General features: G+C 47.3%; 1 protein-coding gene and 1 long non-coding RNA gene across 3 annotated transcripts; one reads left to right on the forward strand and one right to left on the reverse strand.

The window, feature by feature from the left end:
• Positions 1 to 358: 358 nt before the first annotated feature.
• On the reverse strand, positions 359 to 14345 carry PAK1IP1 (PAK1 interacting protein 1). 2 transcript variants are annotated; one of them, XM_055406309.2, is made up of 10 exons: positions 14189 to 14345; positions 11369 to 11531; positions 8744 to 8864; positions 8597 to 8671; positions 7948 to 8000; positions 7102 to 7247; positions 6906 to 7003; positions 4892 to 4991; positions 4025 to 4148; positions 359 to 3885 (listed from the first exon to the last, which is right to left on the reverse strand). In XM_055406309.2, exons 1-10 carry the CDS (start codon positions 14270 to 14272, stop codon positions 3683 to 3685), a joined length of 1167 nt encoding a protein of 388 aa, XP_055262284.2. In that variant the 5' UTR covers positions 14273 to 14345; the 3' UTR covers positions 359 to 3682. The 2 variants fall into 2 exon arrangements, with proteins under 2 accessions (XP_055262284.2, XP_055262281.2); XM_055406306.2 differs by having other exon boundaries at positions 11369 to 11534.
• A 298-nt stretch (positions 14346 to 14643) lies between these two features.
• LOC148774215 (uncharacterized) lies at positions 14644 to 16901 on the forward strand. Its single transcript, XR_016036112.1, has 2 exons — positions 14644 to 15029; positions 16640 to 16901. It is a non-coding gene; the product is annotated as an uncharacterized LOC148774215 (long non-coding RNA).
• Positions 16902 to 27107: the final 10206 nt, after the last annotated feature.

Here is a 27107-nt window from a genome sequence, read left to right on the forward strand (position 1 = left end):
ACTATTTTCTACCTGCAGAAGATACGGTGGCCACAGGCTAGACAATCTGGCTCAGTTCCCTTTGTTTTAGGGAGTGAGGCTACGTGAAGAGGCTTCTTGAAGACTGACTGTAGGTGAGTTAAATTTGCAAGTACCTCTGCAATGACACCCGCCCACACACACACAGATTAACTCCACACCTGCTTCTCTTCCCTGCCCCACCATATTCTCAGTTGATAACACCAAAACGTGGGTGTCATCCTTGATGTTGCTTTCATCCCCTACAAGTACATAACAAGACCAGATCATGCATATACAAACCAGTGAAAAGACAAATTGCAGTGCATGGGTATCTTAAAAAAAAGAAAATGCACAAGGAGAGAGTTGTAAGCTTAGTTTTACTGGGGGCAAAATGAGGACCATAGCCCAGGAGACAGCCTCTCAGCTCTGCGCAACTGCTCACTGAGGCGGGGGGAGCGGGCAGGGGGCGTCAGTGTATGTGGTTTGGTGAAGTGGGTTACTGTGCACTCAAGCACACATTTTGACAGATGTTGGTGCTAGTCATGAGAAGCAGGTGTCTCTGTTAAGGATGTCTCTGTTAGGTGCTTTCATAGGTAAGAGAAGGCGCAAGAGACTGGGCTCCTAAACCTTCTCCCGAAAATATCTAAAGGCCTGTTCTGCCAGTTTTTCCCAGAGTGCCTTATTCGAGACCTCTAAAACTCCTCTGAGTGTGCTATAGGTCAGCAACTGCAGTGGCCAGGGACCTAATCCTTGTAGACAGATGACAAGTGACATTTTGGCAGCATACATATTCTAAGGGAAAACTTTTCCACTCACAGCAAGGCCTACCTTTCATATATCAAAACAAGCCTGCGTTTACCATAGCTGACCTCAAACAGCCAAAGCTGATAGTGACTAAGACCTCAACAATTCCACTTAGGCCAGACCCTCACCAACTTAATGGAAGACTCTGCTGAAAAATCGATAGGACTTGCCTTAACCAGCTGGGATGACTCATGGGTTCACTTCTCCCTAATCAGCTGCAAACTTCAAACCTTACTTAAGCTCACCATGATACTCTCCCTGCCTTTGACACTTAAAGGAACTAAACCACCTACAACCCAGATAATGACCACGGTGTGATCACTCATCTAGAGTCAGACATCCTGGAATGTGAAGTCAAGTGGGCCTTAGGAAGCATCACTACGAACAAAGCTAATGGAGGTGATGGAATTCCAGTTGAGCTATTTCAAATCCTGAAAGACGATGCTGTGAAAATGATGCACTCAATATGCCAGCAAATTTGGAAAACTCAGCAGTGGCCACAGGACTGGAAAAGGTCAATTTTCATTCCAGTGCCAAAGAAAGGCAATGTCAAAGAATGCTCAAACTACCGCACAATTGCACTCATCTCACACGCTAGTAAAGTCATGCTCAAAATTCTCCAAGCCAGGCTTCAGCAATACGTGAACCGTGAACTTCCAGATGTTCAAACTGATTTTAGAAAAGGCAGAGGAACCAGAGATCACATTGCCAACATCTGCTGGATCATGGAGAAAGCAAGAGAGTTCCAGAAAAACATCTATTTCTGCTTTATTGACTATGCCAAAGCCTTTGACTGGGTGGATCACAATAAAGTGTGGAAAATTCTGAAAGAGATGGGAATCCCAGACCACCTGACCTGCCTCTTGAGAAATCTGTTCCAAATAGTCAAAGGAGTACATCAAGGCTGTATATTGTCACCCTGCTTATTTAACTTATATGCAGAGTACATCCTGAGAAACACTGGGCTGGAAGAAGCACAAGCTAGCTGGAATCAAGACTGCTGGAAGAAATATCAATAACCTCAGATATGCAGATGACACCACCCTTATGGCAGAAGGTAAAGAACTAAACAGCCTCTTGATGAAAGTGAAAGAGGAGAGTGAAAAAATTGGCTTAAAGCTCAACATTCAGGAAACTAAGATCATGGCATCTGGTCTGATCACTTCATGGCAGATAGATGCGGAAACAGTGGCTGACTTTATTTTTCTGGGCTCCAAAATCACTGCAGATGCTGACTGCAGCCATGAAATTAAAAGACGCTTGCTCCTTGGAAGGAAAGTTGTGCCCAACCTAGACAGCATATTGAAAAGCAGACATTACTGTCAACAGAGGTCCATCTAGTCAAGGCTATGGTTTTTCCCGTGGTCATGTATGGATGTGAGAGTTGGACTGTGAAGAAAGCTGAGCGCCGAAGAACTGATGCGTTTGAACTGTGGTGCTGGAGAAGATTCTTGAAAGTCCCTTGGACTGCAAGGAGATCCAACCAGTCCATCCTAAAGGAGATCAATCCTGGGTGTTCATTGGAAGGACTGATGCTAAAGCTGAAACTCCAATACTTTGGCCACCTCATGCGACAAGCTGACTCACTGGAAAAAGAGTCTGATGCTGGGAAGGATTGGGGGCAGGAGGAGAAGGGGACGACAGAGAATGAGATGGCTGGATGGCATCACCGACTTGATGGACATGAGTTTGAGTGAACTCCGGGATTTGGTGATGGACAGGGAGGCCTGGCGTGCTGTGATTCATGGGGTCGCAAAGAGTTGGACACGACTGAGCGACTGAACTGAAGCCACAGAGATTTAATTACCTACAGTCCTAGGCCCTAGTAGCACCATAGTTTTAAGACTACCTTTGTTAGAAGATTAACTAAAGCCTACAGCCACACCACCCTGAACACGCCCGATCTCATCTGATGTTGGAAGCTAAGCAGGGTCGGGTTAGTACTTGGATGGGAGGTTAGCCAAGTGTTTTTTTTTTTTCCAATGGGCTGAAACACATTTAAAATAAAGGAAATGTCATTTTCCTGTCTTAACATTTCCTTGTCATCCACTGGAAATAGAACAGTTTAATCAAGTTGGCAGCCTCTCTTTAACCTTCTGTTCAGAGTCCTAAACTTCAGCATATGCATTATACATAAGTATTTTATTTATCTGCAGCTTTTAATAGGCTTGTCTTAACATACTTCCTGGTATGAATGTCTTTTTATACCGTGTTATCAAAATGAACAAAATCCTCATTAAAATTACTAGAACCACTTGAAGACGCCAAAGTAATGCAGGTTTTTCCTTATTCCCCCATTTAAACAGAAAATCTGAAAAATAACTCCTTTATCCACTTCTGGTAAGAAATGTGTTCAAGATTCTATATTATTTTAAGCCACAATATTTTGAGAAAGATCTTTATTTGCTTTACACAGCAGTAAAAATTATATATTATAGGTTTCATGTGTGTGGGCTCAGTCATTACATCATGTCCAACTCTTTTGTGAGCCCTCTGGACTGTGGTCCACCAGGCTCCTCTGTCCATGGGATTTCCCAGGCAAGAATACTGGAGTGAATTGCCATTTCATTTGCCAGGGGATCTTCCCAACCCATGAATCAAACCTCTGTCTCCTTCACTGGCAGATAAGATTCTTTATCACTGAGCCACCCGGGAAGCCCATATTATACATTAACATACTATATATCAATCACCATGATATATAATTAATATTGCCTATCAAAAAGTTTTACCACAGTTTTTTTAAAAAACCTGAAAGTGATTTTTAAGCTGTACGTTTTCTTCAAAAGAAGAAATTCCTAGCTTTTACTTAGGAAAAAAAGAAAGTATATTTGAAAAAGCTTTTCTTCTAGGAAAAATCTGGGATTCACTGCATCATTCATATTTTCTTCTTTTTTCTCTTTTTTTCCGACATTTCCACCGTTTTTCTCTTCTTGGCTGACACCAGGCTGTTTCCCTTTGTTGGCTTATTACTGTCACCAGTTAAACTACATTTGTCTGTGTCTGGTTTTGGCTGCTTTTCTTCCTCCTGGACTGCAAGGCCAGATTCCTCTTTGTTGCTTCTGGGCTGTTCTTTACTTACTAAAACACAAGAGACAGTGTGTTTAAAGGCTGTTTTCCCTCTAAAGTAAACTAAGTTGACAATAAAGGGAAGTTATCTGGCGCTCCTCCACCTCAAGAGATAGCTGTTTAAATTTTTTAAAAGATCAGTTTCATTTACCAGGAGCAGGCTCGGCGGCAGCAGGCAGGCTTTCTTTCGTGTCTGTCCCTCTGTCTAGCCACACCCCAAGACACGTCAGCCTGGCGTTAGTGTTTATTTCACACAATAGAGACGGGGAAACTTTCTACAATGTGAAAAAGAAAATGTGAGATAACATAAAGGAATTTTAAATAATTACTTTTGTTTCCATAATCAAATTTCCTTAATTAAAAACTTACACAGCATTTTCTTGAGTATAAAAGGAATGCTGTTTAGAAAATACTTGTGACCTTGACTCATGACTGGTTTGACTATGTCCACCAATTTCTAAGAGGCACTTCATTAAGGAAGGTGCTGTTTGATCTTGTTCAGTGCCAGGTTTTAACAAAGAACCCTGCACAAACTGGTACTCAACAAACCACACTCAGAGACTGTTTTGTAAGAGAATGAAGAATAATAAACCAAGACTCTGTAAGAGGGAGACTACCAGAGAATTTAAATGTTTAATTATCTGGTTCAAAACTGATTAATTCTACAATTGATCAAAAGTTCCCCATTTTTTTTCTAGCAACGGCAGGATTTTTATTGAACAGAAGGTTATAGAGAAGATCATCGATATACAGAAGAGAAGAAAATGCTGTTTCTCTGACTGAATGAGCAGGAGTTCTGGGATCCAGCCACTTCAGACTCACCAATACCAACCCCTGGGGCAGCACTACGGAACTCTAATTTTACAACCATGAATATCAATCATGCCTTGAAGAGATTTTAAACATGTAAAAGACCTGTGCCCAATGAACCTTTAAGAAAATCCACCTCACTTAACTCAAAGTCATACTGACTGTAAGACCTGCATTTGGTTTATTTATATTGCGTTGAGACACTGACCTTGTCTTGCTTAAGCTTCCACATTTTGATGAACCCATCGCTTGATGCTGTAACAAGAACGCGATGCTCTGGAGTTTCAAAACTGAACATGTCTTTTACCCTAGGACAAAAACAGTGACACCGTAAAATAGCCTTTCCTCCAGACAGTATGATGCTGCTAGAAAACTTCTAGGCACATAGTCTCTCGACTTTTCAAGGCTTCAGGTGTTTCCAAACTGCTCAACGAACAGTGCAAAAATCTAACATGCCTCACAATCCCATGAGTTGGTTGAGTCATTTTCAGGGTCTAAATTCCAAGATAGAATTGACTGTCAACTATACCTTGAAAAGAACTTGAAAAGATGATAGACAACTATAAATGATCAGATTATCAGGAATAAAAGGAATTATCAGGAATTAAAGGAAATAAAGGTATTAAAACCCCCTCCACCTCAGGAAACTATTGAGAGAAAGAGGTGACTGAGGCCTCCTCCCCTTGTCCTCAGGGCCTACCACCCACCTTCTGAGCTACTATCATTTTCCTTCTGGATTATGGAGTAAACTAACTGGCCTCTTGGCTTCCATTTTTGCCCCCTAACAACTTTTTAAAAAATCAAACCATGTTATTCCCAGGCTTAAAATTCTACAGAGATAGGTTCGGTTTCAAAACACCACGAGGAGGAGGAAGTGGCTGGGACATAGAAAACCCAACACCTACAAAGGCACTTGATATAAAACTCAAACTCCTTCCCACAACATGCCAGGCCTGGCACCGTCTGGCTCCCTCTGACCCAGTGACGGTCTTCTATCTATTCCTAAAATACACCAAGCTCTTTTCTCCCTCAGGGCCACTGTGCCTACAATTCTTTCCCTTTCAGAAATAGCTCCTTTATCCCGAAGGTCTCATTCCCCCTTCCCCGATCATCCAGTCCAAATAACTTACCTGTGTTATTCCCAAATCATAATACCTATTTCCTTCCTGTTAGGATTACCTGAGTTCTTGTTTATCCTATTTGTTGCCCCACGATAAAATAAGAGCCAGGAGAGTGCAAGCTCCTACTGCAGTTTTTCATTATGGATGCTCAGCGAATACTTGTTGAACGAACGACCCAATACCCATCAAGAGCTATATGGCCTTGAAGAATAGGCTCCCTTCCCCAAAACCAGGCAGGGAGAAACTAAGGCCTGTCTAGTGAGTGCATATTCTATTTGTAAAGAGAGATTTCTTAAAGCTAGACTATGATTTAGAAAGTGAAAACTTAAGAGTTGTTTGGGACTTCCGTGGTGGTCTAGTGGCTAAGGCTCCACACTCCCAATGCAGGGGACCCGGATTTGACCTGCATCCCACACGCCACAGCATGCTGCAACTAAGACTCGGTGCAGCCAAATAAAGAAGCATTTTTAAAAATAAATAATAAGAGTTGTTTGAAACATAAAAGAACATGCAAATAAAACACATTACATGATCACCATCTTACAAAATTACAGCAGAAAAAGCAGAAGCGGTCACATAGAAATGGGTTGGTCCCCTTCTCCATCACCTAACATGGTGGTAAGCTTGGTCCGGTTATTAAGCATTGACCCTAAGACTCACATCTGCCTGCAGAGATACAGTGAGCAGTAAGAGGTAACGGAGATGCGCACAAGACAGAGGTCAACATGTCATTTACTTCTCCTGCAGGAAAAGCAGAGTGCAGGAAGGGGCCAGTGGACAGGCGAATAGAGGAAAAAAAGACGAGAGTGGTTGAGGCAGAGATAATTTTTTTTTCCCATTCAAGTATGAATTGAGGGTTCCAGGCCGCAAAATAAGTCTCTTGTGCCAATGACTAGTTCTGGTGACGACGTCACCACTTTTGCATCACTATGGCCAAGACAACATTCCCACCATCCTCTTGGGAAAAAAAAATCAGCTATGTAGATATGTCTATTTCTGCAGTCATTCACAAAAAAGTCTGCCTCATGAAGCTACTGCATTTATTAAGAGACCCTCCACATACAAGCACACAGAGATTAGTGTGTTTAAAAAAAAAAGTACCTGTTTTCATGAGCTTTAAACTCAGAGAGGCATGTTAGGGAATCACAGTCAAAAAACCTTACAACCTCTTCATCTCCAGCCACTGCGAGGACAGATTCCTAACAAAGGAAAAAATAAATAACACCCAGAATGTCACCAACAATTCCGACCATCACCACATACACTCAGCGGCCACCACTGACGTCCGGTCACTTACTGAAAGAAACGTAACAGAAGACACTCTCCTTTCATTTGTGATGGAGCCACTGACGGATGCAGTGTCGAGCTGATAGACGTCTATTCTGTTGAGTACAGCAACTATGTACTTCTCTCCTTTCGGTGACCATTCCACTATGTGAGCATCTGTAAGTTATAAGAACAAAGCTGCTGTATTTCACACATAAAAAAGGAAACTGATCGGGGGGTCATAAAAAAAATAGCAAATATTGACACTGTGCACTTTCACATCCATTATCCCATTAAACCTTCACAGCAAACTTACGATGCATATTTTTGTGAGTTAGAGTTTAGACAAGGAACTGGTTTGAAGACTCATCAAGGTCATATAGTTCATAGGTGGCAGAGCCATGCCAAAAATCCCCATAGAAAGAGGAGGAAAAAAAAGGGACCTAAGGCCTATGCTCTCAGAGAGAACCACCAGCATGAAAGGAAATAACTGTAAGTGTGTGGACACGAGAACTTGTGTGTATACACATTCACGTCCTATCAAACTTTCAAATGCATTCTAAACAAAAACACTCACTTTGGGCTTCCTTGGTGGCTCAGTGGTAAAGAATCCGCCTGCCAAATTCAGGAGACGTGGGTTCAATCCCTGATCTGGGAAGATCCCACATGTCTCGGAGCAACTAAGCCCGTGCACCTTAGTTACTGACCCTCATGCCTTAGAGCCTATGCTCCAGAGAGAAGCTACTGCCATGAGAAGCCCGCACATGGCAACCAAAGAGCAGCCTCCTGTCACTGCAACTAGAGAAAAAGCCCTCATGGTGACGAAGACGCAGCACAGCCAAAAACGAAATTAAAAAAAGGAAAAAAAAAAACTCACTTTGTTTTATGTTTTTTATGAATGCCGATCTTCCCTCCACAAGATTCCATGTCCTGCAAAACAGGAAGCTCATTTACTGCATGATCACTGACTGACCAGGTGTAAAGCTGAGTTTAATGAAGACACAAATGAACATTTACTACTTGGCCACTCAGAAGAACTGCCTTCTTTCTTATGGCAACGCCTGAAATATTTCTTATCAAGCAAGATTAAAACTCCCTCTGTGGGCAGCCCTTTCCTCTGCTGAGTTCACTATATTTTCAAAAGGCTTCACTTCCTAAAGTACTTCTTTATATAAGACCCCTCTCTACTCCACAGCTGACGACGGCACTGTAGCATGTGTGTTTGAATGTAGAGCTCTTCATTTCCCCCCTTTCCTTATGAAAAGGCTCATAAGCGTTCAGCTTTACCCTGGTGTTGACAATGGCAGACAGTACAGAAACAGTACCAACACCAACTTCCCTGGTGGCTCAGATGGTAAAGAATCTGTGTGCAATGCAGGAGACTTGGGTTGGGAAGACCCTCTGGAGGAGGGAAAGGCCACCCACTCCAGTATTCCTCAGTACAGCTACTCCAGGGGGTGGGCTCTTAAAGTTGAAGACCAAAGACCACCTCTTAGTAAAGGTGTTCCTGGGCCTTCATGACTCACCTCAGTGTCTTATCTGTACCCACAGACAGGGCCAACTTGCCAGATGGGTGAATGGAAAGGAAGGTCACGTGTCCTCTAAAAGGAAACCGACAGTTAGCCCCCAGCTTGACTGGCACCTGGAGACTACTGAGGGGAGGTGGGACTCACTTGTGAGCTCTGATCGACTTCAGGCACTCCCATCTCTTTGCGTCCCAGACACAGATGAGGCCGTCCTCAGCCCCGCTGATCAAGTGCCTGTTGCCATGGAATTTCAGGCAAGTGATCGTGCCTGTGGAAAAACCAAGCCCGGCAGTCTGTGACGTGTACTCACGTGTGCAGCTGTAGTGCCAAGCCAGCCACAGACCTTTCATGACCGAGTGAGCACGGCTGTATTCCAGTAAACCTGCATTTATCGAATCAGGCCACCAGCCCAGGTCTGGCCTGCAGACTGCTGACTCCTCTGGCTGCAAAGTCTAACTATTTATATTTTGTCCTTTTCAGAAAAGAGTATGAACCCCTGGGTGAGGGCTGTCCCTGCACAAATCACGATCAATTCTTCACATGGCTGTTTATACTGAGAGTCAAAGACTTGTGAGGTATAACTGTGCACACACTCCCTCTAAGAAGCAGGAAAAATACGTGGGCCTGTGTACTCCTCACAGTGGGGACTCTGGCCATGTCTATCCAAGTCTTCCTCCTTCACTGCCGTCTTATTTCGGAAATGTTGCTTTCCCATGTCTTCTACTGCTTCTGCCATGATTCTACCTGTTACCTGGAAAAGAGCTTATGTACTACCAGCCGCCTGAAAACAGCACTGTACAAGAAATGAAGGGAATCAAGAATCCTGTTTCAATCATCCCCTGTCTAAACTCTTCCCAGGTCAATCTCTTTCTTGAGGTTGAACACCTGTGCAGACCAGGTACAGACCAGACTTGTTCAGCTTATGTCTCCAAGCCCAAGGGAGGGAGAAGCCTTCCTTGTACTAACTGGGACTAGGAGACAGAGAAAAAGGAATGCACACTGAAGTCACCCAAAGCTGAGCTGCTGCCGAAAAGCAAGACACTTGTCAAAGTAGCTAAGGACTATCTCACAGGGCACTTAAGGAGGACACTGATCACTCCAAATTTCTGCTACGAACAAACAGGAGACTCTCGGCTGGTGAGAACTTCTGAAATAGATGAAAGGTAGTGTAAGAAAAGGGGTATTTGTCTTATCTGCCTTTTGTTGCAGAAAACTACATTCCTCGGGCAAGTTTTTCCAACTGAGCACCTGAGTAAGAGGCTCTACTGTCCTGAGTTCTTCCTTCCCCTTCTTCTGGAGAACACATGAAACCCCTCCCTCTCTGTCTCCTGGGAAAACGCAGTGACAACAGCATATGATGCTCAACACTAGGGGCTTCCCCCATGGTTCGGCTGGTAAAGAGTCTGCCTGGAATGTGGGAGACCTGGGTTCAATCCCTGGGTTGGGAAGATCCCCTGGAGAAGGGAAAGTTACCCACTCCTGTATTCTGGCCTGGAGAATTCCACGGACTATACAGTCCATGAGGTCGCAGAGAGTTGGACACAACTGGGCGGTTTTCACTTCACTGGGGAATAAACCACTTGTTGGGTCTGTCTGTCCCTCGATCCTGCCGCTGTCCTGCTCAACTTCACCACCAGTGTGGAAACCCCAGCTGTGACTTGGGGTCACTCCTCCTGACCTCTTTGACTCTAGTAACCTCCACCTCCTGGCACTCCAGTCCCTCACATGGTTATCCCCTGGAGCCTTTCCACAGTAAGTCTCCAGCTCTAAGAATCTATCCCCTGACCTCTCACCATTCCAGCCCTTCCCAGCCTTCCTCCACTCACACTCGCCTGCTTTTTGTTCTGGAGATCTGCAGATCCTTGACACCCTACTCTCTCTAGGCCAACCACCTATTCTTTCTCCAAATCCTCTATTCCCTTGTAAATCAACCCTTCTCTTGCACACACCAAGTAACTTTCCTTTGTCTACAGAAGTGTGTGTAGCCTAATGCAAACAGATGTCCATCGACAGCTTCCAACTCCAGCAGGCAGGCTCTCTGCTGGTTCTCGGAGTCTCTCCCGCACTCACACTGCCAGCACTTTCCTCAGGCCTGCACTGCTCACTGCCCCCGTTCAATCACTACCTCCTCCACTCGAGGTCCTCTGGATCTGACTCCACTACCTCTCCAGCCACCCCAACCTCTGTGTCGACCTTCTCAGACACCGAGCTCCTTACACGTCCCCAGGCACACCAGTGGTCAAAAAAGCACAGACTCCAGATGCAGGTTCGGGTTCTAGTTTCAGTGTTTTGTGACCGTGGGCAGGTCCTGTAACATCTCTGAGCCTAGGCTTCCTCTTCTCTGAACTGAAAACACAGTTGGCACAGCGCTGGGTACCTGACCCTCCTTCAGAAAGTCAGCTTCTCCCGTGACGCTGCCACCTGTGCCCCTCACATGGCCTGCCCTGCCCCGAGGTCCTTTTCTCCACCTTGCAGTTTCACCTGCCCAACAACTGACCTCTTCTTATAAAATAGTTCATTTTAATGTCATTTTAAGGAAGCTTTCAGTGAAAACTTTCTTCCTCCTTCTGCCCAACTAGACTGAGTAAAGTGCTTCCATTCTGGCCCAATACAGACTGAATGACTTAAGGATAAAGAACCACATTTTGTCCACTTCTGTATTTCCTAGCACAGAATCTGCTCATATGAGACACTTACATGAATTGTTCAGCTGAAGTCGAACCATAAAGTAATGCCTCAACACTGTTATCTTAAAGGATACGATTTTCTTACCATTGTGATGCATGAGCGCCCCATGGTCTACTTTCTTTTTCATGTCATAAATGTGAATGGTTTCATCTTTGCTCCCCGTGACTACAAAGCGGCTGTTGACAGCCACTGCTGACAAGGAAGCAGTGTGGGCGTGGTGGGTGAAGTCGGCCACAGGAGCCCATTTCTGCTGAAGGGAAAAACATACGGTCAGTGCAGCACCACGATCACATCATAGTTCTCTACAGAGAGGTAAGTGGCTTCAGGATCCATGAAAACGGAATGGATTCTACAAACGGAGAAAAGAGAACAGATTCACAGAACTGAGTAAAAGAGGGACAGTAAGAGAACAGGAAGGCAACACTCAGCACCATGACTTTAAAAACAATCACGAAGACTGGACTGGGGCTTCCCAAGTGGCTCAGCAGTAAAGCGTTCACCTGCCAATGCAGGAGATGTGGGTTTAATCCCTGGGTCGGGAAGATCTCCTTGAGGAGGAAATGGCAATCCACTCCAGTGTTCCTGCCTGGGAAATCCATGGACAGAGGAGCCTGGCAGGCTACAGTCCACAGGGTCACAAAAAGACAGACACGACTGAGCACATTTACGGACGAAGATTGGGCTACAGGGACTTTAAAATCTCATCTAATCCCTTAACTCCTCAGCAGGTTTAAACATTCATTCACTCAAATGTCCAAATTTTGATTTGAATTTACTCACTCAAACCATGAATGACTATTACGTGCTTGGCACCATTTTACACAGTGAACGAAATACACAGAGCAGTGAATAAAAGAAACAAAAGCACGTATTCCAACGGAGCGTCATTCTGTAGGAGTGACAAGACAACATGATATCACACACAGTAAGCATCTATATAATGACCAGACCTACAAAGGAAAATAAATAGGATTTGCATTAATACCAATATAAGCCCTAGAGAATGACCAATAATGAGGTCTCAAGACCTCTATGCTTGCTGTGATGTAACTCTCAGATTGAACGAATGTGATTTGATAAGTGCAAAGAATGACTGACTACACACACATATCCTGCCCCCCATTAAAGGAGAGGCATCATGAAGTATTAGCAAAACGAATAAATCAAGGAAGAAATAAATTCACCAAACTTGTTCAAATATACTTAGAAAGTGTTATAATTCCTAAAAAACGACAGCAAAATAGTCCTCCTGTCAATTGGGACAGAGCAGTCCTCTTTTGAGTAAAGATGCAACATTCCTGAGGGGCTGCTGTGGCCATAAATCAGAGAATAACCTCTGTCTGTACATCCTACAGAAGGAACATTCAACATCGGGGCTACTGCCTGAATAGCTTCAGAGGCAGTACTAGGTTAATAGTTAAGAGCTTTGAGTGAGAGGGGAGGGAGGCTCAAGAGAGAAGGGATATTCATGTAACTATGGCTGACTTGCAGTGTTGTAGGGCAGGATCCAACACAACAACGTACAGCAATCTTCCTCCAATTAAAAAATAAATTAAAAAAAGAAAAAGCTTCAAGCATCGGAGACAACTTGAAAGGTGAGTCCCAGGTCACACAATTATTAGCTCAGTGGCCTTGAACAAGCGGTTTAACCTATCTCAACTTCTGGATCCTCATCTGTAACAGGGGGACAACTGCATCTGCCTCAGAGGGTTGCTGTGAGGATGACTACGTGTCTGCAACATGGAAAGCACCGTTACGACAAACAATAACACCATCAGTAGCATCGTCTTCTGAGTATTCAGAACACGCCACCTTTCAACCAGAGGCAGATGAATAAGCAGAGTAGACAACAACATAAACAAAAGCAATTTAGCTAAGTTACATACTTCCAATTTTCTGCTTAACTCAAAACTGACACCAACATCTTCATGAAGAAGTACTCAATAATTTCTAGGAAATTACCTAAGGAATTCCTTTGAAGGGAAAACACAGTACTGGTCTAAAAATCAGACCTTATTTCCAATAGAAAATTTTTGTGGGTATTTCCTAACTACCTGTTTGAGTACTCCCAATTTACTTAACTTTTATATTCGTACACCTAGTGAAACGCTTAACATTTCTGGTTTTGTTCAGTCGCGTCAGACTCTTCGCAACTCCCTTAACTGTAACAGGACAAGCTCCACGGGGTTCTGTAGGCAAGAATACTGGAGTGGGTGGCCATTTCCTTCTCCAGCGGATCTTCCTGCACAAGAGATTGAACTCTCATCCCCTGCACTGGCAGGCGGATTCTCTATCACTGAGCCACCAGGGAAGCCCACAATACTCACAATACTTTGCTGTAACCTTTTCTCTACGTTATTTGCCTTCCTCATCTTCCCCCTACGTGGTTAAGCAATCCAATGCAGAATCCACTCCTACGGCTTCTTCGCACCTTCACTGCAAGTAACGGTCCCCACTGGAAGGGCCCAATAATTAACTGGTGTCCTTTTACCAACGAAGCGTTTACCTGAATCCAGCGCGAACAGTTTGCTAAAATTCCAGGACAAAAACTCAGGGAAAGAGCGGACTGTTCTTTCAACTTGTGGGAACGACTCTTAAATTCACAATCGACGGCCCACAGGCCCGTGTGCAGAAACGCAAACTTGCTTTGTGCACCGGAGTCAAAATGTTCACTGCAAAAGCCAGATACCACGTCTTCTCCATGCTTCCAAAGGTTAAGTATATTCTAAGTATATCCTATATGTATATTCTAAGTATACTCTAAGTCTCTTGAGTTTCTTTCATCGACGAACCCCTAACCCAGCAGAGTTTTCCTCTGATGTGCTGTTTACCTAGCCCGCTGGGAACCAGGCCTGACGCCCCGCCGCCCCGTCACCGGCGGTCCCTGCGCGCGCGAGCCCTCACCTCGCGGTGGCCGTCCGCCTCGAGCTCCGGATGTACAGTGAATCCAAAAAGGACCTGCTCGTAGCATCCAGCAACCACCTCCATCCAGCGGCGCACGCGTCTCCTCCTCAGCGAACCCGGCGCGGCGCCGGGCGGAAGTGACGAAAGCGGACGCGACGGGAAGGAGGGTCCTTCTTGGGTCGGCGCTCAAGTTACGTCACGCCCGTGGGGTTGCCTTTTAGATGCCTGCATCCATTGGGGGGGTGGTTTCCGGCGGATCAGACGGAATTTCTAGACGATCAGGGGGAATTTCCAAGGAGGGAATAAGGAAGGACGCCTCATGACGAAGTTGCTCATTTCAAGGAGGAAAAAAACCTGGGGGCCAGCATTTTCGAGGGAGCCTTGCGCTAGGCGCTTCTGAGGTGAGTGGGCGGGGCAGCCTCTGCGGAGGCCCCCCGTTTCCGGGGCGTCTACGGAAGGGGTCGGAACTTCCGGTCAGGGCGGGAGTCGGAGCGTGCGTCCCGCGCACCCGCGCAGTGTGTGTCTGTGGATCCCGGGCTGTGATGGCGGGTTCAGTTCAGTTCAGTTCAGTTCAATCGTTCAGTCGTGTCCGACAGGGAGTTTCATCTCCTAGTTGTGCTGGAAGCCGTTTCTTGCGCTCATTCTCTGTAACCGGGCGAGGAGGGGTGGCCTTTACGGTTCGCCTTGATCGGAGGGCTCCGGTTCACGCGCTCCCGCCCGGGCCGCATAATCTCGCCCAGCCCCTTTGTTTCCCTCTTGGTTATAGCTTGATGAACCCTTAAGGACTCGTCGGCCAATGTTGTGGCACATTCTGGAGAAGGACGAGGACCCTTTCCTCGAGGTGAGTAAAGACAGTACTTGGAAGATGACGGGTCGAGTCATCCTTGGTGAGTTTCCGGAAAGGAGTCTCATTTAATTTCTTTTCACCACCCTTCCCGAGTTAGCTGTAAAGTCAAACAATAATAAAAGTCAGTGTGAGCCGCTCAGTCGTGTCCGACTCTGTCTCGTCTTCTGTGTCCTTGGGATTCTCCAGGCAAGAATACTTAAGTGGGTAGCCTTTCCCTACTCCAGGGGATCTTCCCGACCCAGGGATCGAACCCGGGTCTCCCGCCTTGCAGGAGATTGTTTACTGTCTGGGCCGCAATGAAAGCAAGGATAGTTCTAATTTAGATTTGAGATTTTCGTGCGATACAGAGATTCAGAGACGTGTCAGGAAGGACAGCTTCTTACAGACTTCCAACAGAGTAAATCTCGGAGCGTAAAATGAGCCTCCTAAGCACCCTACCGGTGAATATGACGGATAGGTTGAAACATACATTCCTGTCGACCTTTCAACCCCCCCGCCCCTTTTGGACTGTGATTCATGGAGTCGCGGAGAGTCGGACACGACTGAGCGACTGAACTGAACAGTCCTATAGCGTTTAGGCTCTTGTCTCTGAGGACGTTTGTTCACCGATGATCTGAATTGTCAGTACATGTTTAACTCAGGTTTGTTTTAATCGATGCTGGTTTGGGTCTTGTGCAGATGAGCCCATTTTGGTTGTCATTTAAGCACAAGGACAGCCTTCCTGCGCGCTTTGGCGGCTCTACACGTTGGGGCTCCTCAGGCGCTGAAATACTGAAGTCCAGCTCATTCTCAGTCGCTTGAAAACTGTGTTCACTGTTTGACAGTACAGGCCCAGGTGAGAAAGATTGCAAGTACATCTCCAGACTCTCCAAGTACGCGTCACACAAAATCTTTTCTTTCCCAATGTTCAGTTCAGTCGCTTAGTCCTGTCTGACTCTTTGCGACCCCATGAATCACAGCACGCCAGGCCTCCCTGTCCATCACCAACTCCCGGAGTTCACTCAAACTCATGTCCACTGAGTCGGTGATGCCATCCAGCCATCTCATTCTCTGTCATCCCCTTCTCCTCCTGCCCCCAATCCCTCCCAGCATCAGAGTCAACTCTTCACATGAGGTTGCCAAAGTATTGGAGCTTCAGCTTTAGCATCAGTCCTTCCAATGAACACCCAGGACTGATGTCCTTTAGAATGGACTATGTTAGGTTTATATTATACTGCGCTCTATTAAGTGTGCAATCCCATTATGTCCCGGGCTTCCCTGGTAGCTCAGTTGGTGAAGAATCCGCCTGCAAGGCGGGAGACCTGGGTTCAATCCCTGGGTTGGGAAAATTCCCTGGAGAAGGGAAAGGCCACCCACTCCAGTATTCTGACCTGGAGAATTCCATGGACAGTCCGTGGGGTTTCAAAGAGTCAGACATGACTGAGCCACTTTTACTTTCACCATTATGTCTAAGAAAGACATAGTCTTTAATTGAAAAATATTTTTGTAAGGCCGACCCCGGTGGCCATCTTGGCTTCTTCTCCTCTTCCTTTCCCGCCGGCGGGAACAAGTCCCACCGGACTCTGACTATTGTACTTCCTCATTCCTTCCCCGCCGCTGGAAAGTCTCTGATGTAACAGCTCTTGACAGAAATCAACCCTCACTCCTAACCTCCGGAGCGACCAACCCGGTTTCGCCACCTCGACTAACAGACCTGTGAGAGACCACCATTCCAAACCTTGCCTCATTGGGGAAAAGTTTCGCTGCCCCCTGCTGTGACGCTGTATAAGTTGCCCTTTGTTCGCGCGGACTTCCTCGACCTCGCTCTGTTGGGTCCGGGAATCCCGCCTGGGAGCGCTTCACCATTAAAGTCTGTTGCACCGCTTACCTGGTGTCTGAATTATTTCTACCTGACATTATCGAGCCATTTTGACCTTACATTTGGCACCCAACCTGGGGCTCGAGGCGAGGGCCCATCCCGCCAGTCACGAGGCTTGTGGCCCCCTCAGGTCCAACCCATGCCCAACTGGGCTGCTTCATCGCCTTGAAAGGACCGCTCAACCGTCTGGCAGCATACGGGGTAAATCCCTCCGCTCGGATCTTGGGGCGGGCCTCCCCTTTGGCGATAGGTCCTAGGGTGTTTTAGGCATTGAAATCGTAGCCACATCCAAACTCCCTCATTCCACAGGCCAGGCCTGCTCCTCGGCGCCAGTCAATTTGGAGGCCCTTACCGTTCCCCACTGGGGCATTGACTTTCTTGGGGACGCCTGACTGACTCGACCCCTTAGCATATTCTGCTGTTCGCCATGGTGACGGCCGCCTCCAGGGCCGACCAGACTTGGTCAACTCCATTAGAGTGCCTCCTAGCCAACCTCAAAACCCTACACCTTTCTTGAGAAATCTGCCATAAGCAGTTGACCTTTCTGTGCTCTGAGGCTTGGCCTCAGTATCCTCTTGACAATGGCTCACAGTGGCCACCAACGGGGACTTTTGATGTTGATATCCTCCGTATTTTTGATAACTACTGTTGAAAGACGGGAAAGTGGTCTGAGGTGCCCTGTGTACAGGCTTTTAGGCTGCTGCGCTCCCGCCTCACCCTCTGTACTAACTGTTCCCTCTCCCAAATCCTTCTAACCATGGCCCTTCCTGACCCCTCGCTGCCAGCCAGAAAGTCGTCCACAGCGACCGAGGAAACCTCCGCCCTCGCCGTTCCTCCAGAGAACCTGACAGCACCCCCACCTTACACCTCTGCTCCTGTTACTCCATCGACTTCCTCTGCCCCCTCCTCACCGACCCCTCCTTCACTGCCTTCTCCACGCCTTTCTCACTCAAGAGACGATCCCCCAGAGGTTCATTTGGGGGCTCCCTCTGTCCCGTCACTATACCCGCCCCTTCCTAAACTCCTTCCCCCTTCCGACTCGCCTGTCAGTTCACACACTAGGTCTCAAACGGCACTTAACCCAACACCCCAAACATCGTCAGCCTCCTTGTGCCCTCTCCGCCAAGTGGCTGGCCCGGAAGGCCTGGCCTATGTCGATGTACCATTCTCCTTCCAGGATCTCTCCCACATCGAACAAAAAAACTTATGTAAACCCGGGGCGAATTCATGTCAATGTATGGCAAAACCAACCAATATAATATTGTAAAATAATTTGCCTCCAATAAAAAATAAATTACCAAAAAAAGAAAACTGGGTCCTTATTCAGCCAATCCTTCCAATTATATAAAAAACTTTACCCAACTATCCCAGTCTTATGCCCTCACCTGGCAGGACGTCTTTGTGATCCTGGGGTCCACCACAACACCAGAAGAAAGGCAGGCCATCTGGGCAGCGGCCAAAACGGTAGCCAATCAGATCCTGCCCAACCCCTTGGGGCAGCTGCCTTCCCAGATGTCGATCCAGACTGGGACTATCAGGAGGGACAACGGGGAAAGGCCAACATCCGGTACATGTTAGAATATTTACTGGAGGGGATGGAAAATACTTCTCTCAAGGTTGTTAACGTGTTAAAGCTAGATGGGGTAACCCAGGGCCCTGATGAAAACCCTACTGCCTTCCTCAATAGATTGACCGAAGCTCTTACCACTTACACCCAAATTGCCCCCGACTCTCCAGCAGGGGTCATCACCCTGGCTAATCGCTTTATATCTCAGTTGGCTCCAGACATCAGGAAAAAGCTGTCCAAGGCTGAGGACGGGCCTCAGACTCCCCTCCGAGACCTGGTAAAAATGGCCTTTAAAGTATATAATGCCCGGGAAGAAGTAGCTGAAGTCAGCCGCAAGGCAAGGCTTAAACAAAAGGCTGAACTTCAGGCCAGCCTCCTTGAGAGGCACACCCAGGCACTGGTAGCAGCCCTGCAGCCGGCCACGGAACAGAAGGTGGGTCCCCAGAAGCCACCTCCAGGAGCCTGCTTCAAATGTGGCCACGAAGGTCATTGGGCCTGCCAATGCCCAAATCCCAAGCCTCCAACCAGGCCGTGCCCTCACTGCAGATGGAAAGGGCATAGGGCGAGCGACTGTCCTCAGGTGGCCCAGGCCTTGACCTCGTCAGGCCGGGGCTTGGGTCCCCCAAAGAGGTGCCTCGTCCTCGCCTCCCGCCTTGGAGCTTCTCGCCTTCAATGAAGATTGACGGTGCCCAGACTCGGGGACCCCCATAACCCAAGCCGAGCCCAGGGTAATGCTTCAAGTGGCGGGTAAGTCTATCATTTCTTGATAGATACGGGGGCTACTTACTCTGTTCTTCCCTCTTACGGGGGTACTCTACCCTCTTCCCAGGTCTCGGTGGTAGGTATAGATGGCAAGGCCTCACAGCCTCTACAAACGGGACCACAGCCTTGTCAGATTGACTGGCACCTGTTCACACACTCCTTCCTGATAGTTCTTTCATGTCCTACTCCACTATTGGGACGAGACATCCTAGCTCAACTCAAAGCCACCATACATCTGCTCTCCTCACACCCTTACTCCCCCACCCTACCTCTACTTTTCCTTTGCCTCCGAATCTCCCCTTATAGACCCCACAATGTGGGACACTGAGGTCCCCACGTTGGCTGCCCACCACACCCCCATCCTAATCAAGCTAAAAGATCCCTCACATTACCCACACCGCCCCCAGTTCCCCATTTCTTGAGTTCACTTATGTGGCCTCAAACCCATCGTAGACCGCCTCTTGGGCCAGGGGCTTTTGGTTCCCACAACATCACCCTTCAACATGCCAATTCTTCCGGTACGTAAGGCCTCAGGCAGTTACCGCCTGGTCCAAGACCTCCGGTTGATCAGTGAGGCTGTAATCCCTGCCCATCTGGTAGTGCCTAATCCTTACCCCCTGCTCTCTAACATCCCGCCTGATACGACCCACTTTTTAGTCATCGACCTCAAGGATGCTTTCTTCACTATCCCTCTCCACTCAGACTGTCAGTTCCGTTTTGCTTTCACATGGATCGATCCCGAGACTCGACAGTCCTCCCAGCTCACTTGGACTGTCCTCCCACAGGGCTCTAGAGACAGCCCCCACTTCTTTGGCCAGGCCCTAGCTCGAGACCTGGCCTCTTGTCCCCTGGCCCCCAGCGTCGTCCTACAATATGTAGATGACCTCCTCCTCTGTAGCCCCTCACAAGCCCTTTCTCAGACTCATACGACAGTCCTTAATTTTCTCAGCTCCAGGGGGTACCGGGCTTCCAGACAAAAGGCTCAACTGACAGAGCCCTCCGTAACCTACCTGGGCCTAAAGATCTCCCCGACCACTAAGGCTCTCACTCTCGACAGGCTGAACCTGCTTCGGGACCTCTCTCCCTCATCCAATGGGGAACAGATGCTATCCTTTCTGGGACTTACTGGATTCTTCCGCCACTGGGTACCTAACTATGCTACTCTGGCCCAACCCCTCTACCTAGCTGCAAAAGAGACCCCCACGGGGCCGCCTTCCTCAGAAACAGAAGTCCGCAAAGCCTTCAACAGTCTCCGTTCGGCCCTGCTGTCCTCTCCCCTGTTTCTGCCCAACCCTAACCTTCCCTACCACCTATATTCAGACGAGGGAAAGGGAATAGCATTTGGGGCCCTCGTGCAGCAGGCGGGTCCACAGACGCTTCCAGTGGCATTCATTTCCAAACAGCTTGACCCCACCGCCCGGGGGTGGTTTCCTTGCCTGTGGGCCTTGGCTGCCGCGGCTTCTCTTTATACTGATGCAAAGAAGCTCACCCTCGACCAGCCTTTAACCATCTTCTCCCCACACCGCCTGACCGACCTCCTAGCTTCCAGATTCTTATCGGACCTCAGCGAATCCCGGCTCCAACAGTTCCACCTGACATTGCTTGATAACCCCAGGTCACCCTGGGTCGGAGTCCTCCGCTCAACCCCCTATCGTCCCTTCCTGCGCTCCCTGTCTCCTCTGCCGGCAATACCGAACCCCATTCCTGCCCAGAAATCTTGGAGACCCTCACCCAACTGCCACCTAATCTCTTTGCCTCGCCGCTGACAAACCTCGATATCACGCTCTTTGTAGATGGCAGCTCCAAACGGGGGTCCAGTTGCCGTCGAACAGCCGCTTATACCATAGTCACGACCACCGATGTGATTGAGGCTCATCCGCTGCCAGAAGGGACCACCTCCCAGAAGGCAGAACTGATAGCCCTCACCCGAGCTCTGCTCCTGTCGGCAGGAAAGCAACTCAACATTTACACCCACTCCAAATATGCCTTCCTGATCGCCCACTCACACTTCCAAATCTGGAAGGAGAGGGGCTTTCTCACTACCAAAGGTTCCCCGGTCACTAACGCCCCGCTTATTGCTAAACTCCTAGAAGCCATCTCACACCCTGCCCAGGTGGCTGTTATACACTGTAAGGGCCATCAGACCTCACACGACACTGTGTCTCTAGGCAACAACAAGGCCGATCAGGTGGCCAAATGGCTAACCTTAGACCCGGCACCCTCACCCATTCTATTTATTAAAACTCCCCTCACTCCTCACTACTCTACTGATGAGGCCAAAACCCTCCTCTCACAAGAGGGCTCCTCCAGACATCCTTCCGGTTGGATCATGCTTCACGATAAGCTGGTCCTGCCAGAAGAACAAGCACTAGAAATAATCACAGATATCCACAACTCTTTACATACTGGGCCCCGAGCCCTCCTAACCTTCCCCAGCCCCCTTTTTTCTCCACGACATCTCCATCCCGCCATCAGGTCAGCATATGACCGGTGCCTCATTTGCGTCAAAGCCTTTCCCCAAGGGGGACTCAGACCACCCCATAAGACTCACCAGCTAAGGGGGCACCTCCCAGGACAAGACTGGCAGGTTGACTTTACTCACATGCTGCAGCACAAGGCCTATCAATACCTCTCGGTCTTTATCGATAACATTCTCAGGATGGGTGGAAGCATTTCCAAAGGCCAAAGAGACGGCCGGCATCGTTGCTGACACAGTACTCAACCACACCATCCCGAGGTTTGGCCTGCATAACTCCATTCAATCTGACAATGGCCCAGCCTTTGTCTCCCAGGTAACTCAACAGGTGGCTAAATCATTAAATATCTACTGGCACCTACATGTCCCTTATAGGCCTCAATCATCGGGCAAGGTTGAACGGACCAACGGCATTCTCAAGAATGCCTGGCGAGATTGTCCTCCGAGTTAGACCTCTCGTGGGTTGACCTTCTGCCGGCAGCACTCACACACATCCGAACAACTCCCCACTCCAAGAGAGGCCTCACGCCATTCAAGCTGCTGTACGGTAGGCCGTATCTGCTCGCCAATCTCCCAGACCCCCCACTACCACCTCTCGGAACCTATCTGCCCTATTTCACACTCCTCCAATCCCTGCTACGGGAACACGCAGACTGCACCCTATCCCAGCCTGTTAGTGACACAGATCAGGAGCCTCAATTAACTACCATGGCACCGGGAGACCAGGTTCTCTTAAAGACACTAACACCTACCCCCTTCCATGTCTCTTACCTAAGCCAGCCTTGAAAATTTTCTGTCTGACTTCTTGCAAGACCTCTGACTTGCCACTCCCATAACTGACTTCGACTCTTTCACCCAGGCTATCATTGACTTCCGTCTACAGGGAATCTTCCTCCCCTATACTGACACTCAGATCAACTTTTACACCTTGGTTCTCCTCTGCCTAATATCCTAATCAGCCATGTTCGCTCTGCGGCTTCTTCTGATTAATCTGGCTCAAGCACTCCTGATTCTGACTACACTGCTAACTGTATGTACTGCCAATCCTGTCAACCCTCACCAACCCTTTAATCTCACCGGGATGATAAAAGACACCTCGACGGGTAAAATTTTGGTCCAAAAGTCAAATATAACCCCTGAAAATATCTGCTTCCCAGAATTAGGATTTGACCTCTTAGATTTGCTCCCAGACCAGAGTGCTTGGGGGGACACGACATAATTACTTCTATGTGTGTCCTGGGAAATACTCCGGGAGGGATTTCTCTGATAGAGACTGGAGGAAACAATGTGGGGGAGCCAGTGACTACTTTTGTGAATCTTGGTCCTGCGTGAGTACAGGGGACATTTACTGGGACCCCCCAGTCAAAGACGATCTTATTCGGGTCACTCGAAATGATACTAAAGACAGCTACTATAATGGCCGGAGGGTTAAAAACTTGCCCAAAACAAGCCAAAAATGGGTGTAACCCCGTTAAAATCACATTTACTTCTCAGGGCCAACAAGACCGAACATGGGAAACAGGCAAAACCTGGGGGTTAAAAACCTATGATCACAACCCTGGAGGCTTATTCTCTATCCTCCTCAAAAAAGAACCCCCTTATCAGCAGACCACCAGAGGCGTGGGCCCCACCCCTGCCCTAGTCCCTCCCGCAGCACCCACAGCTCACTCACCAGGCCAGAACCTAACTGGGCCTCCGCCACCCACGGGGGATGAGCCCAAACGACAGCGACGCCATCACAGGCCTCAGAATCAAGACTGTACTAACAGGCCTAAGTTTCTTTTTCCTGGAGATGATCTAACAGTTGCTAAAAAAGTATTCCCTTTTGGACTTTGGTCCTGTCCTGGATAGAGGGGGATTGGTGGAAATCTGTTTTGATGATTCTTGTAGTCATTTTACTCATATTGCTCTTGGGCCCATGTATCCAGCAATGCATAGTTCAACGGCTGCAAAAGATGACCCTAGCTGCCACCTATTCCAGATCGCCGCCTATTCCAGACTCCTGCCCAAAGACCCTAAGAACCCCTAGGGGACGCCGGGGCTAGGCCATGACCCAAAAAACCCCACGACGCCCCTTTCCAGCAGGAAGTAGCCAGAGACGACAACGTTGCCCCCTATCCTATCAAAAGGGTCGGAATGTAAGGCCAGACCCCGATGGCCATCTTGGCTTCTCTTTCTCCTCTTCCTTTCCCGCCGGCGGGAAAAAGCCCCGCCGGACTCTGACTATTGTACTTCCTCGTTCCTTCCCCGCCGCTGGAAGGTCTCTGATGTAACAGCTCTTGACAGAAATCAACCCTCACTCCTAACCTCCCGAACAACCAACCCGGTCTGGCCACCTCGACTAACTGACCTGTGAGAGACCACCATTCCAAACCTTGCCTCATTCGGAAAAGTTCCGCAGCCCCCTGCTGTGACGCTGTGTAAGTTGCCCTTTGTTCGCGCGCGGACTTCCTCGACCTCGCTCTGTTGGGTCCGGGAATCCCGCCCGGGAGCGCTTCACCATTAAAGCCTGTTGCACCGCTTACCTGGTGTCTGAGTTATTTCTACCTAACATCGAGCCGTTTTGACCTTACAATTTTATTGCTAAAAAGTGCTAACTATCATTTGAGGCTTCAACAAATCCTAGTAGTAATATCAGAGATCACTGATCACCATACAAAGCAGACTAATAATGATCACATTTGAAATATTCAAAGAATTACCAAAATATGACAGAAGGATGCAAAAGAGTCAAATGCTGTTGGGAAAATGGTGCTGATAGACTTGCTGCATGCAGGGTTGCTACAAACTTTTGTTGTGTGTTTAAAAAAAAGCTGGATCTGTAAAGGACAATAAATTGAAGTACAAAAAGAGATACGGCTGTAATTCCTTCACTTTGCGCTAGTTATGTTATTATGTTAGTCACAAATTGTTTTACTTTTGAAATTCTTTTCCTGTATCTTGCTTGTTCTGGTGGCTCTTCCATCAAAGAACCACTAAGTCAGAGGACTGTGAATTGCTGTAGGGGTGTCCCCTGGTCATGGGACAAATAAGGAGGACGTTTCTTGAAGTCTCATTTTCTCTTTAAATATATGACTCTTTGCATATCTTTATTTAGGGGGAAGTGGTAGTCTCTCATGCAAAAAGAAAAGAAACACTGAAAAATTGTTTCAAAATCATGTGCTTTATGTATTTTGTTGCTTCAGGAATCCCCCTGGTGCCCTGCCTTATTACCCCAGTGAAATTGCAAATGCTGTTTGAAAAGAATTAGCATTCATTTGAAATTAATTTTAACATATCATGATAACAGGGTAATTACCACAGTCCGCATCTTTTACTATGCTTGTCAATTACAGTCTGATACATTGACTGTCACACTTTTACCTGCTTAAGTATCTGTCACATTTTAGAAAAGAACCTTGTGGCTTTAAGTCTTTTGCTCCAACCAGGAGACTTTTAGAATAGAGTGAAAACCACAGTGCAAGCGACATAAACGTAAAATGGTTTACTCCTCTGATCTTTTTTTAATTGTTAAAAGTTAGTGGAGCCAGGCATAGAGCTTAGAAGATCTTAGAGCATCTGGCCCCGGCGCTCCTAATGTGGGAGAATTGATGGGTAAGTTTGGGGGCTTGTGAATGCCCTGAAATTATATGCAGAATCGTATATGTCCGTTTATGGAGGCGAGCATTCATAGGATTTCATCACATTTTCAAACAGATTACTGCCTCTAAAGCTAAAGTGCTCTAATCTGGTCTGAGGCTATGAATGGAGAAGCAGGTCCAACACACGCTCAGAGCCGCACAGCGCAGCAGCATTGACCCTGGCGCTGCTGCTGCTTTCACTGTTCCTTGGGCTCCAGTGTTGTCTCTTAACAAAGAAGAAAAGTGGTTTTTCTCTGTCTAAAGAGAAACACACAATGCAGTATATATCTGCTCAAATGGATTCAAACAGCATACTTCCTGCCAAGCCTCCTGTTCTCTTTCCAAACACGGGATGGAAAAAGCCATTCAGTCTCCTCAGAAAACTGCAATTGCCAAGAAACCACCAACCCACGATAGGGCTTAACTCTAAAGCACAACGGGGTCTCTAGTCTTGCATTTCTATTACTGATAGAAAAGCTTTCTGCGCTTGAGCCAGGCATTGGTTTACTCATTCATTCAGCCCATGTTTAATAAGCACTGGCTTTGTTTGGTTTGCTAAAGAAAAAAAGCCAGTCTTCGTTTGGCGGGGGGGCGGTGAGGGTGGTCGATATACTGAGCTTAAAGCAGGATACGGTGGAGAGAAACTGGCCTTGTTAGAAATCTCATGTGAGTCTAAAGTTGCTGCTTTGTTACCCTCCTTTCACAGTGTCATAGGTAGCAAGTCTGATAAATCTGAGGACTACAGAGATTGCGTGTGCTTTTATTCTCAGAGGACTTTGATCTCTGCATGTAGAGCTCAGGGAGAGAGAAAGTGGGCTACTTTCCCTGGACCCAGACCTGAAAGAAATTTGTTTCACCTGCTTCATGAGAATAATCCAGGTGAACGATGGGAGGTTTGCGTTTGAGACTGTTAGAGGTCAAAGCAATATGTGTGAACTCTTCCTTGTCACCATCATCTACAATTCTGCCTGAATGTCCATCTTCATCTCTGGAGTCTTGCTCATAGCATCTGGCCCCTGCCATCTTCCTGGGTGGGTGCAACATGCCTTATAGATTTCCTCGCAAATCCCAGCCTCCTTACCACCATATCCCGAAGGATCAGCTTCCACATTCCTTTCCCACTACAGCTCCATCTCTCACTCAGCCAAAATTCTCATTGTCTTTTTTAAAAAATCCAAAATAAGAGAAGGAAAAAAGATACTGCTTTTCTGAAAGAATCTTAACTGATAACGTGAAGTTTGATTTCTAAGCTGCTACCATATTTAAGAATTTTTTTTTTCTAAAAAATACAATAAACTGTGAATACAGCAAAAAAAAAAAAAAAAAAGAAGCAGGTTCACAGATAATAGAGAACAAACCAGTGTTAGCAGTGAGTGTTGGGTGGGGTCGGGGGGCAGGGTAGGTACAAACTGTTGGGTGTAAGATTGGCTCAAGGATGTATTGTGCAACATGGAATATAGCCATAATAGCTGTTAATGGAAAATAACCTTCAAAATGGTATAAGAATTTTTAGGGAATTACTATTTTTTAATGTTTCTTTCCATTTTCCACTCCTCACCGCCAATTCTCGTTAACTATGCCCACTGCTGCTGTGCTCTGCTCAGTTGTACCTGACTGTGTGACCCCATGGACTGTAGTTCCCCCTAGGCTCCTCTGTCCATGGGATTTCTCAGGCAAGAATACCGGAGTGGGTAGCCATTTCCTTCTCCAGGGGATCTTCCCAACCCAGGGATTGAACCCATATCTCAGGCATTACAGTCAGATTCTTTAGCTCTGAGCCATCATGGAA

This window comes from Moschus berezovskii, chromosome 23 (assembly GCF_049115385.1).
Source record: "Moschus berezovskii isolate FMDL1 chromosome 23, NW_MosBer_1.0, whole genome shotgun sequence".
Lineage (NCBI taxonomy): Eukaryota > Metazoa > Chordata > Mammalia > Artiodactyla > Moschidae > Moschus > Moschus berezovskii.

Bases quoted from the DNA above. Each gene is read 5' to 3' on its own strand.
- PAK1IP1 (XM_055406306.2), bottom strand. From the start codon at position 14,272: ATGGAGGTGGTTGCTGGATGCTACGAGCAGGTCCTTTTTGGATTCACT. The intron at 11,535-14,188 runs GTGAGGGCTCGC...TTTTCCCTTCAG, and splicing joins AGGCGGACGGCCACCGCGAG to CAGAAATGGGCTCCTGTGGC. The intron at 8,001-8,596 runs GTGAGTCATGAA...CCTGTTTTGCAG, and splicing joins GGTACAGATAAGACACTGAG to GACATGGAATCTTGTGGAGG.